The sequence below is a fragment of the Anomaloglossus baeobatrachus genome, chromosome 8 (genome assembly GCF_048569485.1).
Source record: "Anomaloglossus baeobatrachus isolate aAnoBae1 chromosome 8, aAnoBae1.hap1, whole genome shotgun sequence".
Taxonomy (NCBI): Eukaryota; Metazoa; Chordata; class Amphibia; order Anura; family Aromobatidae; genus Anomaloglossus; species Anomaloglossus baeobatrachus.
Window position 1 is genome coordinate 200,530,425 of NC_134360.1, and position 15,239 is coordinate 200,545,663.

Below are 15,239 nucleotides of genomic sequence, written 5' to 3' on the forward strand. Positions count from 1 at the left end.
GGGGCTTCACATCTGGCGTCACGAACAGGATAAGGACTAGACCTGTCCAGACAGGTGACCATGTGCCTGGGCGGTCCGCTTGAAAAATTGGAAGCGCCGCCATATTGCCACCATGAAAAGCGCGCTGAAAAACAACAGCAGCCCGCGCTGGGAGAAGTTACCGCCCACGAAGAGGTGTGGCTACCCAGAGATCCCCTGCAGAGTTCTGACCTCGCTTGTGAAGAGAGCGGAAGCGTCCAGAGACGGCGGAACGGAAAAGAAGCCAGCAGCTTGTTGTTAGAGAAAATGGCGTCTGAATGCAGAGACCCAGAGCCAGGCTCCGCTGCCTGGTGGTGTCGGGAGCTCGCCGAGTTCTGCGATCAACTGGAGGCCAGGGTCGGAAGGCTGATCAGAGAGGGACGTGCGGAGTTCCTGGGAATGACCGCGGCGGTTCAGGCCTACGAAGAGAGAGCCGCGCGCCGAGTGCCAGACCGGGCGGTGACGACTCAGACCCCGATGCTGCCACCGATGGGTGAGTCCAGTGATGCCCCTGCCAGCGCGAGTGCCCCGACCCCTGCTGCCACGTCCGCGGTCCCTGAAGAGGCGTCCGGCGCGGTGACGCTGAAGCAGGCCGCAGCCACGCCAGGTGCAGCCCGCCAAGCTCAGGCCGCCGCAGCGATGCCCTGCGCGGCCCACCAAGACCCGGTCCCTGCAGCGACGCCCAGTCCGGCCCGCAGAGAACCGGCTGCCACCGCGACCCTCATCCGCGCCGCAGGTGTGACGCTGACCCAGGCCGCCGCCATGCTAGGCCCGGCCCGCCGAGACCCTACCGCAGCCGCAACGCTCGTCCGCGCCGCAAGTGAGGTGCTGAACCAGGCCGCAGCCCCGTCAGGTGCGGCCCGCCAAGCCCAGATCGCTGCAGCGACGCCCAGCCCAGCCTGCAAAGCCCCCATCGCAGCTGCGACGCCGATCCAAGCTGCGCCAGAAACGCCCATCCAGGTCGCCGCCATGCCAGGCGCGGCCCGCCAAGACCAGGCCGCCGCCATGCCAGGCGCGGCCCGCCAAGAAAAGACAGACGTACCATTTTCCCCGGCCTGCAAGGCCAGAGCAGACACCGCTCCCCAGTCCAAAGAGGTCCCTGCTGGAAAGCCCACGCTGGGGGAGGACCCCGCATACTGGCAGCTGAAGGTTGACATGGAGGCCAAGTTTCCACAATGGTTGGTGGACCAGTACATACTCCCTCCGCATACCCCCAAGACGACTCCTGCAGCAATCATGCCAAAAAGATCCCTGCCTGGGCCTGATGAAGAAAGAGGTCAAGGAAGCAACAGGTGCCGCAGCCCTACAGGCCCAAGCCCTGGTGAAGAGGAGTCTGCATAAGTTCAAGTAAAGTAAAGCAAGTTACCAGTTTGAAAAGTTTGTTTTGCAACGTTTTACAAGTTTAAGAATGTGCCCACATAAACTGATGTGAGAAATAAACCTTAAGGCTATGAACTGGCTATAGCCACAAACTCTCGCAGTGTAAATAGTTACACCAGAGGGCACCACCACCACCAGAGTCAGCCTGTTTAGGGGCTTGGCTCGTCTGCAACCAGGAGGAGCCCGTCCGTATATAGGGCCTTGGCTCACCTGCGACCAGAGAGCATGCCTGTTTATGGGGCCTGGCTCTCCACCACAAAGAGGGTACCTGGTCAGCACCAACTGTGGAGGCCGCCTCTGCATCCTGCCAGAAGAGGCTGAAGGCGCGGATCCACCAGGCCAGGTATACCCTGAAGACCACCAGACCATGAAAGCCGCCTCTACATCCTGCCAGAAGTGGCTGAAGTCGCGGCCAACGTGAAAGGGTTTTGGGTGGGTTAACGGACTTGTGGGTGGAGGGTGGTGATGTATGGTACCTGGTGCTTTTAAAAATGTTTTAATGTTTTCTGCATTTTAAAATGTTGTCTTGCAGCCCGAGGACGTGCTGGTGATAACTAAGGGGGAATGTGGCGCCCCTGACCTGGTCAGGCACCACTGAGTACTGCACCCAATGCTGGGGACAGTACAATACAGGTAATCCAGAAGGCTGACCGGGGTGTGGAACACAGGCGCATAGTAATCAGCTCTCACACATGTACCCATGAGAGGACCCCTGGGGATCCCAGGAGGGGGAAAAGCCTTGACCTTCACTGGAATAGTGGAGGGGGCCAAAAGCCTCCATCTCCTCTCAAGGGGTGTGGTAAGAGAATCTGGTTGCTAGGTGGCGTAGGCAAGAACAGGAGAGGAGGAGCAGTGAGCCAGTTCAGAGCAGAGTCCAGGGAGCTCCGAGAGGAGCTGACCCCTTCCCCTGGGCTGCTGGAGTCTGACAGCGTCCGCGCAGTGGCTACCGACGGGGGAGAACGGTCAACTAGGAGTGCTACCCGAAACCCATCTCCAGCTAAAGAGAGAGCACAGAGTGGGAAGTAAGGAGACTGCTAGGGAGTACCAGGCCCAAACGGGCGGCAGATCCCGAAGCGGAGATAGATCCAGCTTTCTTTTGCTAAACCTGCCGGTGTGGGGCTCTCAAAGCCCACGCCACAACACCACAAAAGCCGCAGCCACGTAGCCACAGTTAGGGCCCATAGCTCACAGGAGGCAAGAAGCTGGAGTGATCTGGCCCAGGCAACAAGCACACGGCAAACGAAGGGGAGTGAGGCTTCAGCAACTTCCCTGGGTGACCCCCATAGGGACTAAAAGTCGGGGTCACCCCAAACCAAAAAAAGGGCTAAGGAAGGCGAGTTAGTAGTCACCCTCACAAGTCAGCCTGAAGGACACCTGGTTCCCGCCTGGTTCATCCCAGCTACGCCCGGGTTACTCACCCTGCCACCTGAAGTGAGTAAAAACCCTGAAAGACATTCTGCCTGTGTGGAGTTATTCTGCGCCTTGTGGTACTACGCACCTACATCGGGCCCTGGGGCTTGCCTCACTCTCAGGAGGCTATTCCAACTAACTGCACATACCATCAGCCCCAGGCGACCCTCAACCTGCAGTGGCGGTCCCTACTGGCCGCAATACTGAGAGTGGTGTCACGACAAGAAGAAGATCTCCTACCTGTGACCAGATCCAGCCGAGTGGAGTCCCTGAAGGTAATGCACCGACACTACACCCGTGGGGCTTCACATATCTAACCTACCTTGTATTTATGAATTTGATTCATTTTCACAGACTAGACACAAACATGTGAATTCAGATTTATACAAAATCCTTTCCAATAAACCAATATCAATCTTCTCAGCTCATTCGACTCTATAATATCCTGCTGGCAGATCAAACAATTTATATTTTGGTTGCAGGTTCCCTTTAAGAGCAGGGAACATGTAGGCAAGTGCAGAATGTTTTGTTTTTTTATCACACCTTATGATCTATGGTAACGACATTGTAACTGGATTAAAAATAAGTTCAACATTTTCTTATAAAAATTCCATACAGTTTTTTATTTGAACCCCAACCTCCTTTGATGCCATGGTGATGTTATGATATGCTATTAAATGCAATTTTTTATGTTATGACATGTATTTATAGAGTATGTATGATGCAACGACTGTGGAGCAGGTTTAGTGAAGCACCGCATGTAAGATTCATGGGATTAGCGGTATATGTTTCAATATATTTTGCAGGAAAACTGCCTCTAGTATAAGATGCCAAGATTTGCAAAGTAAGGGCGATGACTAAAGTGATTAATGCAGAGCATACAGAGTTACCACACTTGATTTTTATTGGCTTACTTCCCAATTACCACTTGTTCTACGCAAAGGGTGTTATGTTGTTTTGAGCAAACTGGGATAGGCAGACAAAGCTGGTGGAAGCAGGGATGATGTCTGCAAAATAAATAGCTAGAAAGTAAGGGGACATACTGTATACTGTATAAGGCAATTCAGGAGCATGCAAAATCCTCCAGCCTGGTTGCAGTTTATGTATTCTGCATCAGGGAGAAGAGATTATCCCAGTTAGATGAGAGATCATGTATTAGGCCAGAGACACACTTGTGAGTGACTCGCGTGAGTCTCGCATCACATCACCCGGCACGGCCGCACACTCTCGTGACAGGTGTGGGTTGGGTGCATGTATTTCTATGCAGCTGAGATGCTTATGTCTGCAGCCGTGTCAGGTGATGCGATGTGAGACTCGCAGGAGTCACTCGCAAGTGTTACTTCGGCCTTACGCAGAGAATGCAAAGATTGATATCACAAAGGGGAGCATAGATCCATCCAGTAAGGTAACTATAAGAAGAGCCAGCCACCAACACTGTGGCTGTGTGCTTACATGCGCTTAGTAAAAGATAAAGAGATTTATCTGAGTGAATGAAGTGCTGCTGAGGTGTTTGCAAGCAGACTGTTTCAAGTGTGATCAAAGTGTAGTTAAGCGGGCTTTACACACTTTGATATAGTTAATGATTTATCGTCAGGGTCACGTTGTTTGTGATGCATATGCGGCGCCATTAAGAATATCGCAGTGTGGGACACTTATGTGCAACCTAAAACGATCGCAAAAGCGGCCAAAATCGTTTGCTACGGAGAGGTCATCCTAAAACATAAAATCGTTCTCTTCTAATTAGCGATGTTGTTCCTCGTTCCTCCGGCAGCACACATCGCTATGTGTGACACCGCAGGAGCGAAGAACATCTCCTTACCTGCCTCCACTGCCAATGCTTCCGCAAGGATGTTTACATCCCGCTCATCTACGCCCCTCCGCTTCTATTGGACGGCTGCCGTATGACGTTGCTGTGATGCCGCATGACCCGCCCTCTTAGAAAGGAGGCGGATCGCCGGCCAGAGCGACGTCGCAGGACAGATAAGTCCGAGTGACGGGGGTAAGCGACGAGGTTGTGCGCGATGGGCAGTGATTTGCCCGTGTCTCACAACCGACGGGGGCGGGTACGATCGCTTGCGATCTCACTAGCAAGACTGCAGCATGTAAAGCCCGCTATAGTCTTCGCTACTTACTATATTCCAACTTTCCACTTTTGTTCAAGATTGTTCCCTTTTAAAGAGATTTTGTTATCAATTACGCTTATTGCCTCCTAGTGAGTTAAACTATATTAATCTGTTAGTGGTATCCTTCTGCATTATTGTTGCCATCCATGAGTGAAGAAACTACTCTATGTATCCATACAATTTAAAGGGGCCACAAATCCACGGGACTTCATTGCAGTGTCTCCAAATCTTTAAGATGTGCAAATTTTTATCTTCTGTGGATAAGATTTGATTCTACGTAAAAAAAGTTTAAAGTGGTGATTATTCGCTGCCTATTTTCTGCTAAATCGTCACATTCATTCAAAATGCTTTTTGTGTGTGTGAACTTAGGCGGGCTTTGCACACTACGACATCGCATGTGCGATGTCGGTGGGGTCAAATTGAAAATGACGTACTTCCGGCATCGCATGCAACATCATAGTGTGTAAAGATTCGCAAAAGCGTCGTAATCATATCATCGGTGCAGCGTCGGCGTAATCCATAATTACGCTGACGCGACGGTCCGATGTTGTTCCTCGCTACTGCGGCAGCACACATCGCTGTGTGTGAAGCCGCAGGAGCAAGGAACATCTACCGGCGTCACCGCGGCTTCCGTAGGATATGCGGAAGGAAGGAGGTGGGCGGGATGTTTACATCCCGCTCATCTTCGCCCCTCCGCACCTATTGGCTGCCTGCCGTGTGACCTCGCAGTGATGTCGTACGACCCGCCCCCTTAATAAGGAGGCGGGTCGCCAGCCAAAGCGACGTCCCAGGACAGATGAGTCCATGTAAAGCTGCTGTAGCGATAATGTTCGCTACGGCAGCTATCACAAGGATATCGCAGCTGCGACGGGGGCGGGGACTATCGCGCTCTGCATCGCAGCATCGACTTGCAATGTCGCAGCATGCAAAGTACCCCTTAGGTATGCCTATATTTGACATACCATTTTATTTTAGTTAATATCAAAAGGAAAGATGTCAGCCTCTCCATGCTGCAGCAATTCAGGGAAAACAAAGGTTGTGAAATAAGCCAAGCGCAGAGATGTGTCCTAGGATGGGGAAAAAGTCAGCTAGGCTTCTCCTTCCGGCCTTTTTCAGCCAAACTTGACTTCGTTAATTGGTATCTACCATTTGTTCCCCTGGGTGCAAGGAGTGTGTGCCACACTACTACAGTACTAAAAACAGAAAAATGTATACTTATTCTGTTTTTTTATTTTTTTTTTTTAATACTTATTTTTTCATTGGTTTTACAGTAATTTATTAAAGTAAATCTCATGATTATGTCACTAGGTGAAGGTTATGAACTAAAGAAATAATTGGTTTTCAAATGTTTCATTTCAGATAATCATCGCAAGTATTATGTGCAGTTACAATAAGGAAGACTGGACCAAACTGTCTCAAATGGCGGAGGTAAGAGTTTGGTATGAACTATATATAGTCCAGTAATTAACTGTTTATATGTATATCTTCTGAGGTCAAGAAAGAAGCGTGTGTGTAAGAAGACAAGGGGTTTTTGTTGAGCAGTAATTCTGAAATTCTACAACGAGCTCACTGTTCCATAAATGATCTGTAAACACTACGCACAGAATATCCTGTCTACACATTACTAATAAAAGTATCCTAAAGGGAACTTGAAATGTAAAAAAAACACTATTAACCTGCAGATAAGAGCCACGTCACTGAAAGCCCCTCTGACGAGAAAAAATTACCTTAATTTTTCCCAGCAGTTTGAGGCTTTCAGTCATAGAGGAATAGCTGATGCAGTTTCAGTCACCGCTCTGTACATAGTGAGCAGTGGCTGAAACTGCACCCCCGTCACTGACTGACATCCAGCTCTTTACTAATGTAATGCTGAGCTGGCTGTCAGTCATTACCAGGGCAATGGACACAGCTGCCTCTCGCTATGCACAGAGTGGTGACTGAAATCACACCAGCTGTGCCTGTGTAGAGATGGCCGAGGGACCACTGTTGTGCAGAGTTCAATTACTGTACGCAAGACAAGGTGACAGAAGCAAGGGTAGAGCTTTATTTACAGGCAGGAGATAAGTGTTTATACAACTGAACAGGGGGTGAGTAAGTGGCTAACAGTCAAATTTAACACACTGCAAACTCTAGCTGGGGCGCCCCAACTATTCGCCTCTCCAGCTATTACAAATATCAATTAAACTGTACATCTAGGCAAGCACAATATTTTCACAACTGCACTGCATTAACAACCTAGTCGGCCTCCGCTAGTTGGGCCTCACGGTTACCACGTTCTGGCTACTGAGTCCTATGCTACACTCTATTAAGTGCACACACCGGTAACAACTCATGGTACGGTTGATGGGGAACAATTCCACTCCTAGGAGTTCAGTGCTGTGATGCCCTTTGGTATACACTTCTCTTTGCAGGGCAGGGGGGAACTCTGTGCTTCACACATCCCTGGGTTCCTCCCACTCCTCTGGTTTACGTCTCTTCTGCTATTTGGGTTTGCCAACCTAGAAGCACCTCAGTCCAGTACTCGCTTGATGGTGTTCAGGGCTCTCTCACAGTCTGGCTCGCTGGATCTCTTGCAACCGGCACTGTACCTCTTCTCTAACCACCGTTCTCGGGAAGAACACAGACAGCATCTCCTCTATCATACTCTCTGGCTACCTGACTTCTCCTGTTCCTACCCAAAACTTTCTCCCGCTCTTTCTCTCTTTCTGGCACTTTTTAGGACCAGGTTAGCCCAAGTCTGCAGTTAAGAGGGGGAGCACCGGCTGAGCCGGCTAGTGCATAACACACAGATAATAGAGGAGCACTGCCTCTTTAAGTCATAGTACTCTTATAAATTTTGCATGGGTGATCCCCTACACCCGTATGACTGAAACTGCTGGGAGAAATAAAGTTAATTTCTTCCCGGCATAGGGGCTGTCAATGTGATGGCATACAAGGGGGGTTCAGTGGTCATCATTGATTCTGCTTTATATGAAAGAGAGTTATTAAATATATTAAGTCATAGTTACATTTATATTAAAATATCTAGCAATCCAACAGAGTCAATTAAGACCACCTTGAAAACCCTCTTACAGAAAGGCCTATATTTACATAATTACCATGGGTCAGTTCAAATATCTGAACCCCCTGTCCACTCACTCCCTTGTTTCATGCTTTGTCAAAGTCTTATAAAGATCTGTTCCCATTCCCTTTTAGACCCATTATTTCGGGGATTAATTCACTCCTAGAAAACCTCTCCGAATGGCTCTATATTCGTTTACAGCTACTTTCACAGATATTACCCAGCTTTGTTAAGGATAGCAAAGACATCTTGAATTTGAATAATCAAATTATCTGACACCCAACATTTAGATGGGTCACTTGTGATATCCGAGCTCTCTAAACCTCTATCCCCCACTAACTTGCATTAATGGCCCTGCAACAACAATTAAAACACAATAGCAATTATCCGGAAACTCTTCAGACATTTATTATGGACTAGAAGGTGGCCCGATTCTACGCATCGGGTATTCTAGAATTTACGTATTGTGTAGTTCATGTATGATTTTTGTTATATATATATATATATATATATAGAGAGATGTTGTTGTCTGTAGTTACCAAGTGTTTGTGTAGGCGCTGTACATGTTCTGGGTGTTGTCTGGGTGTGACGGGGGGGTGAGAGCGGTGTTGTATGTGTGTTGCGTGTGTTGCGTTGTTTGTGGAGCGCTGTGTGTCTGTAGCGTTGTGTGTGTGTTGCGCGGTTTGTGTGTGTGTGGTGTGTTTTGGGGGGAGGTATGTTTTGTGCAATGTGTGTGTTGTGCGGTATGTGCGTATATTTGTGTGTGCCGCGGTGTTTGTGTGTTGGGTGTTGTGTGTGTGCAGCGTTGTCTGTGTGTGTGGGTGTCTGTGTAGGGCAGTTGTTTGTGGTTCCCAGTGTGTGTGTGTGTGTGTGGTGTGTTGTGCAGTGCGCGCGCGCGTGTGTGTGTGTGTGTGTGTGTGTGTGCATCAGCCTCTCTTCTCTCAGCCTACCTCTCCCAGCCTCCCTCCTCCCAGCCTCCCTCAGCATCAGCCTCCCTCTCCCAGCCTCCCCAGCATCAGCCTCCGCCAGCATCAGCCTCTCTCCTTCCAGCCTCCTCCAGCATCAGCCTCCCTCTCCCAGCCTTCCCCAGGATCAGCCTCTCTCCTCCCAGCCTCCGTCCTCCCAGCCTTCCCCAGCATCAGCTTTCCCCTCCCAGCCTCCCTCAGCATCAGCCTCTCTCCTCCCAGCCTCAGCCTCTCTCCTTCCAGCCTCCCCCAGCATCAGCCTCTCTCCTTCCAGCTTCCCTCAGCATCAGCCTCCCCTTCCCAGCCTTCCCCAGGATCAGCCTCTCTCCTCCCAGCCTCCTTCCTCCCAGCCTCCCTCAGCATCAGCCTTCTGCTCCCAGTCTCCCCCAGCATCAGCCTCCCCATGCATCAGCCTCCACCAGCATCAGCCTCTCTCCTTCCAGCCTCTCTCCTTCCAGCCTCCCCCAGCATCAGCCTCCCCTTCCCAGCCTTCCCCAGGATCAGCCTCTCTCCTCCCAGCCTCCTTCCTCCCAGCCTCCCTCTCCCAGCCTCCCTCAGCATCAGCCTTCCACTCCCAGTCTCCCCCAGCATCAGCCTCCCCAACCATCAGCCTCCACCAGCATCAGCCTCTCTCCTTCCAGCCTCCCCCAGAATCAGCCTCTCTCCTTCCAGCCTCCCTCAGCATCAGCCTCCCGTTCCCAGCCTTCCCCAGGGTCAGCCTCTCTCCTCCCAGCCTCCTTCCTCCCAGCCTCCCTCAGCATCAGCCTTCCCCTCCCAGTCTCCCCCAGCATCAGCCTCCCCAAGCATCAGCCTCCACCAGCATTAGCCTCTCTCCTTCCAGCCTCCCCCAGCATCAGCCTCCCCAAGCATCAGCCTCCACCAGCATCAGCCTCCCTCGTCCCAGCCTCCCCCTCCCAGCCTCCCCCAGCATCAGCCTCTCTCCTCCCAGCCTTCCCCATGATCAGCCTCTCTGCTCCCAGCCTCCTCCAGCACGCCGTGCTCCTCTGCCGACACTCACACACCCGATCGCATCCACTCACACACACCCGATCGCATCCACTCACACACACCCGATCGCATCCACTCACACACACCCGATCGCATCCACTCACACACACCCGATCGCATCCACTCACACACACCCGATCGCATACACTCACACACACAGACACTGACGATATCGCACATAAGCGCTTATACTCACAACATCCGGGGATATCACATGCTTCTGGCCATGTGATCCTCCGGCAGGTCCTGGAAGATCACAACAGCACAGTATAGAGGCCGAGAAGCAAGCGATATCCCAGGATGTTGTGAGTATGTGGATGCGATGTGATGTGTGTGTGAGTGAGTGTGATCTGATTTGTGTGTGTATGTGTGTGTGCTGTTATGTGTGTGCTGTTATGTGTGTGCTGTTATGTGTGTGCTGTTATGTGTCTGTATTTTCCGCCGCTGCAGGACCTTGATGTGTGGATGCGATGTGATGTGTGTGTGAGGTGTGTGTGAGAGTGAGTGTGAGCCGGTGTACACTGGTAACTATGATACACATCGGGTAACTAAGGGACCTTAGTTACCCGATGTGTATAATGGTTACCAGCTTTCACGGCCTCCGTGAAGATCCCAGCATCGCAAGGTTATGTGTGACGCTGCTGGGATCCTGACGGAGCCGGTGTAGAAGCAAGCGATATCCCAGCATGTTGTGATGTGTGAGGTGTGTGTGAGAGTGAGTGTGATCTGATGTGTGTGTGTACTCACCTGGGAATCGGGGCTCCGTGTCAGTTGGGCCACAGCGAGCGTGCATTGCGTGAGGGGGCGGGGCCTGCAGAGAGCCGGGGCGAGAGGCCAATCCGTGTGGGGGGCGGGGCCATGGCGAGCCCAGCGGCCAATCAGCTTTGTGTCACCGTAAGGACACAATTTCGGAGCATGACAGACAGACAGATAGACAGACAGATAGACAGACAGACAGACAGACAGACAGACAGACAGGCAGAATAAGGCAATTATATATATAGATGTCACAGGTTTCTACTCAGTAATAATTACTTCTGCTTTTTGAACCAATTTTATGTTAAAAACCAGGGCTGCTCAATGGGTGCCAAGTTCTCCCCCTCCCTTGTAAACATCTTTATGGGTTAATGGGAAGAGATTTTTATGTACAATGAGAACAATCCTTTTATTGTCAATTTTTTTACTTATATATGCTATATTGATGATATACTAATCATTTGGCGTCGGGACGAACAATCAATTTTGGATTTTGTACACTATGTCAACAATATCCATATTTTTTTGTTTACCATGCAACAACATACTACAAAAAATTCCTTTTTGGATATTATGCTGACAACATATGTGAGGAATAATAACCATTAACCGTGCGCTGTATAGGAAATCCATTGCGGGCAACGCCTTGCTACATGCTAGGAGTTGCCACCACAAGCATCTAATAGCCAATCTTCCAGTGGGTGAGTTTGCTCGAGCTAGAAGATGCTCTAGAAATTTGACATCATATAACAGGGAAAGCGATATAATCACTAAACGATTGTTGGCACACAAGTCTATTTCAAATCCATTATTAATACGGCTATATTCAAAGTAGACAGTAAAACTAAAAATTAATATCTTAATCCCAGGATTGTGGTCCCTCGTAAAAATAAACCCCTGGTTACTTTTTTCACAAACTATGGTAATAATTTCCATCAAGTTGTGAACATCATTAAAAATAACTTACTTTGTACTGATAAAAACCTCCAACATATATTTCGATATGGAGTACAATATGTTTCTAAGAAAAATCGTACAGTGGGTTCCATGGTGTCCCCTAGTGGCCATACTAAGTAGCTGTGCCTTGACAAAAGTAATAATTCTAATACTAATAGATAGCTGTCTAAAATAGGTTCACACAGGTGCGATAAAAAAGCATGTGGATTTTGTTCATACATCGTGTCCACACAAAAAGTAATGTCTTTCAGTACAAATAAGGAATATAACATCAAATGCTTTATGTGGTAGCATTGATCTAATATGTCACGATCCCTCTGTGCAGAGCATCTTACGCTGAGATGCTCTGATGTGTTTTCCTGGGCTACTGAGCTGGCAGGTTTATTGATTGCTCGGGTGTTTCATCTTGCTGGTAATTGCAGTGCTTCTTTACTGAACATGCTCACCCAGAACCTTGCCAGTCGTACATTCTGGTTCTGTTGTTGTGCCATTGGCCTGTCTTTCTTCTAGAATTCTGCTCTTTGTGTCTTGACCCCAGACTGTTGTTTGACTCATCTCTGCCCACTCCCTATTCCTGTCGCAAGCACCTAGTGTTTGATCTCGGACTGTTACCTAACCACATCCTCGTTTACTTCCTGAAATTCAGATCCTGTATTGTGACCTTACTTTAACTCTGTGAACTCCCTGTATTCATAAGTGTCCTCCTGTTACCAGACCCCGGCTTTCCTGACTACTCTTACCCATAAGCAGTGACGTGCATTATGTTTATACATGATTTCTTGCAATGTTTGTAAAATCCAGTATATCGGTGCAAAAGAGACGGACAGCAGCATAAGCCGCACAAAGCTCCTACCTCTGTTCGCTCCCCTAGTGTACGAGGATACGAACAACTGCCAGATGCAGTATAAGGAACGTTACCCTAGCGGCAACGTCCACCTACGAGTAGAATCACAAGGCCCAGCCGGACCATGTGCCTCAGGCACCTGCCTATGTCCGCTCCACTAAGAGGTAAGGATACGGAATGCAGCCGAAGCTGTAAGGTATAAGAACGCTACCCTGCTGGTAGCGCTCACCTAACATAGACAGAGAGATGCCTAGAGGGACGTGCACAGGGCGTCTACCCTCATGCATGAACCAAGAGGACTGAGTGCTGGGCGGCGTGCGTCAGGGTCTTATATAGACTCTGTGCCTCATCCAAGATGGAGGACACCAGAGCCAATCCGCTGCCAGAATGACAGCAATGACGTCATGCTGGCCTATCACCGAGCAAAGCATCACAAGCACATGACCAGCGACCAATCGGCATAGAAGGTGTCAGAGACATGTGACCACGTGTCACAAGCACATGACCAGTGGCCAATCAGCTTAGAAGGTGTCAGAGACATGTGACCTCGTGTCAGCGATGATGTCACCCGCACATGTGCAATGGCTCCAAGATAGGACTTAGTCTCCAGCACTTGCACATGTGCAGTAGCAAGAAATCCGGACATAGTCTCCAGAGCCACAGCAACCGTAACAGTACCTCCCCCTCAAGGGCCCCCCTCCCGGCAACGCATGTAATCGGCAACTAAGTCTGGAGCATGGACAGCCTCCTCAGGCTCTCAAGAGCGATGTTCCGGACCATAGCCCTCCCATCTATCAAGAAGAACCTGCGCCCTCTAACCATCTTAGAACCAACTATGGCTCGTACCTCATAGCTAGAGCGAGAGGAATCAGAGGCAGGAGAGTGCACTTCACGAGCGTGAGGTAAAATAGCCGGCTTTAGCAGTGAAACATGGAATTTGTCATGGATCCTAAGATGGACGGGTAACTTCAATTGGTAGACTACAGGATTTACCTGTCGAAGAACCTCATAAGGACCCAGGAAGCGAGGAGCAAATTTGACAGGGCTCACTCTAAGTTTCACGTGTTTTGCAGAGAGCCACACAAAATCCCCTGGAGAAAAGACAGGAGCCGGGCGACGAAACCGGTCGGACACCGTCTTCATACAGTCCTTAGCTGCTTGGATCGACTCGAGTCCGATCCCAAACCTCTCTGGCATTAGTTGCCCAGTCGGCCACAAGAGGAGAAGGTGCAGCAGCGGGAAACGGTACCGGTAACCTAGGGTGTTGCCCATTATTGAGTACGAATGGTGTCTGGCCAGTGGCCTCAGCCACCGAATTGTTAAGGGCAAATTCTGCCCAGGGTAGGAGGGAGGACCAGTTATCGTGGTTCTCAGCAACAAAGTGTCGAAGGTATATAATCATGGATTGATTGGTACGCTCAACCAAACTATAGGTCTCCGGATGGTATGCCGAAGAGAGATTCAACTCAATTTGCAGAAGGCTACAAAGATCTTGCCAGAAACGGGAAGCAAATTGCGGGCCTCTATCACAAATTATACGATCTGGCATCCCGTGAAGCCTAAAGACATGCTTGAGGAAAAGTTTGGCTAGTACCCTGGAAGACGGGATTCTCGATAACGGTACAAGATGAACCATCCGGGAGAAATGGTCCGTAATGACCCACACAAATCTATGTCCCTGTGAACACGGAAGATCACCCACAAAGTCCATGCCTACCACCTCCCATGGTCTATCTGGCACTGGTAAAGGATGCAAGAGCCCAGCCGGTCTCTGCCGTAATGGACGGTTGCGAGCACACGAGTAGCAGGAACCGACATATCTCTTGACGTGGCTGGCTAAGTGTGGCCACCAATACCACCTCTCCAGTAACTCTCGTGTCCGCCTAATACCAAAATGCCCACCCACCTTTGAGGTGTGGGCCCACGACAGTATATCATTCTGTCGATCAGGCGGCACAAAGGTCTTGCCCGGTGGGATTTGGTCTAACGTCACAGGGGAGAGCGTATGAAAAACCCTGGAGGGAAGGATAAGATGAGGTTCGTCAATCTCTTCCTGGGTAGAAACCATGGAGCGAGACAGAGCGTCTGCCTTGTTGTTCTTACTCCCAGACAGATAGTTGATGGAGAAGTGAAAGCGGGAGAAAAACAAGGACCAGCGGGCTTGGCGAGGATTCAGACGCTGAGCGGTTTGTAAGTACGTCAGATTCTTATGGTCTGTATAGACCTGGAAAGGATGTTTCGCTCCTTCCAGCAAGTGACGCCACTCTTCCAAGGCTAATCTCAGGGCGAGCAGTTCCCTATCCCCAATGGTATAGTTTCTCTCTGCCGGTGAAAAGGTTTTAGCAAATAAGAAACACGGCCTTTTTCCACCTGCACCGTTCTTTTGATACAAGACCGCACCACCACCCACTGAAGAGGCATCAACCTCCAAGAGGAAGGGCTTATTCTCATCGGGTCTTTGAAGAACGGGAGCAGTTGAGAAGTGTCTTTTTACTGCCTCAAAAGCCTGGGATGTCTCAGTAGACCAGACTTTTGGATTAGCACCTTTCTTCGTCAAGGCCACCAAAGGGGCCACCAAAGTAGAGAAATGGGGTATGAACTGCCTGTAATAATTTATAAATCCTAAGAAGCATTGCACTGCCTTCAAGGAATGAGGTTCGGACCATTCCAGGACAGCAGAGAGCTTCGCAGGATCCATAGCCAGACCCTCTTGTGAG

At 49.9% G+C, this 15,239-nt stretch overlaps 1 protein-coding gene across 2 annotated transcripts in view; it reads left to right on the forward strand.

Annotated features, from left to right (window-relative positions):
• Window positions 1-15,239, forward strand: part of DPYD (dihydropyrimidine dehydrogenase) — a 1,712,944-nt gene that overhangs the window by 1,226,522 nt on the left and 471,183 nt on the right. For both annotated transcript variants that reach the window (XM_075321045.1, XM_075321044.1), the window contains exon 15: window positions 6,291-6,359. In XM_075321045.1, the coding sequence (XP_075177160.1) occupies window positions 6,291-6,359 (69 nt within the window). The remainder of the gene's footprint in view (window positions 1-6,290; window positions 6,360-15,239) is intronic.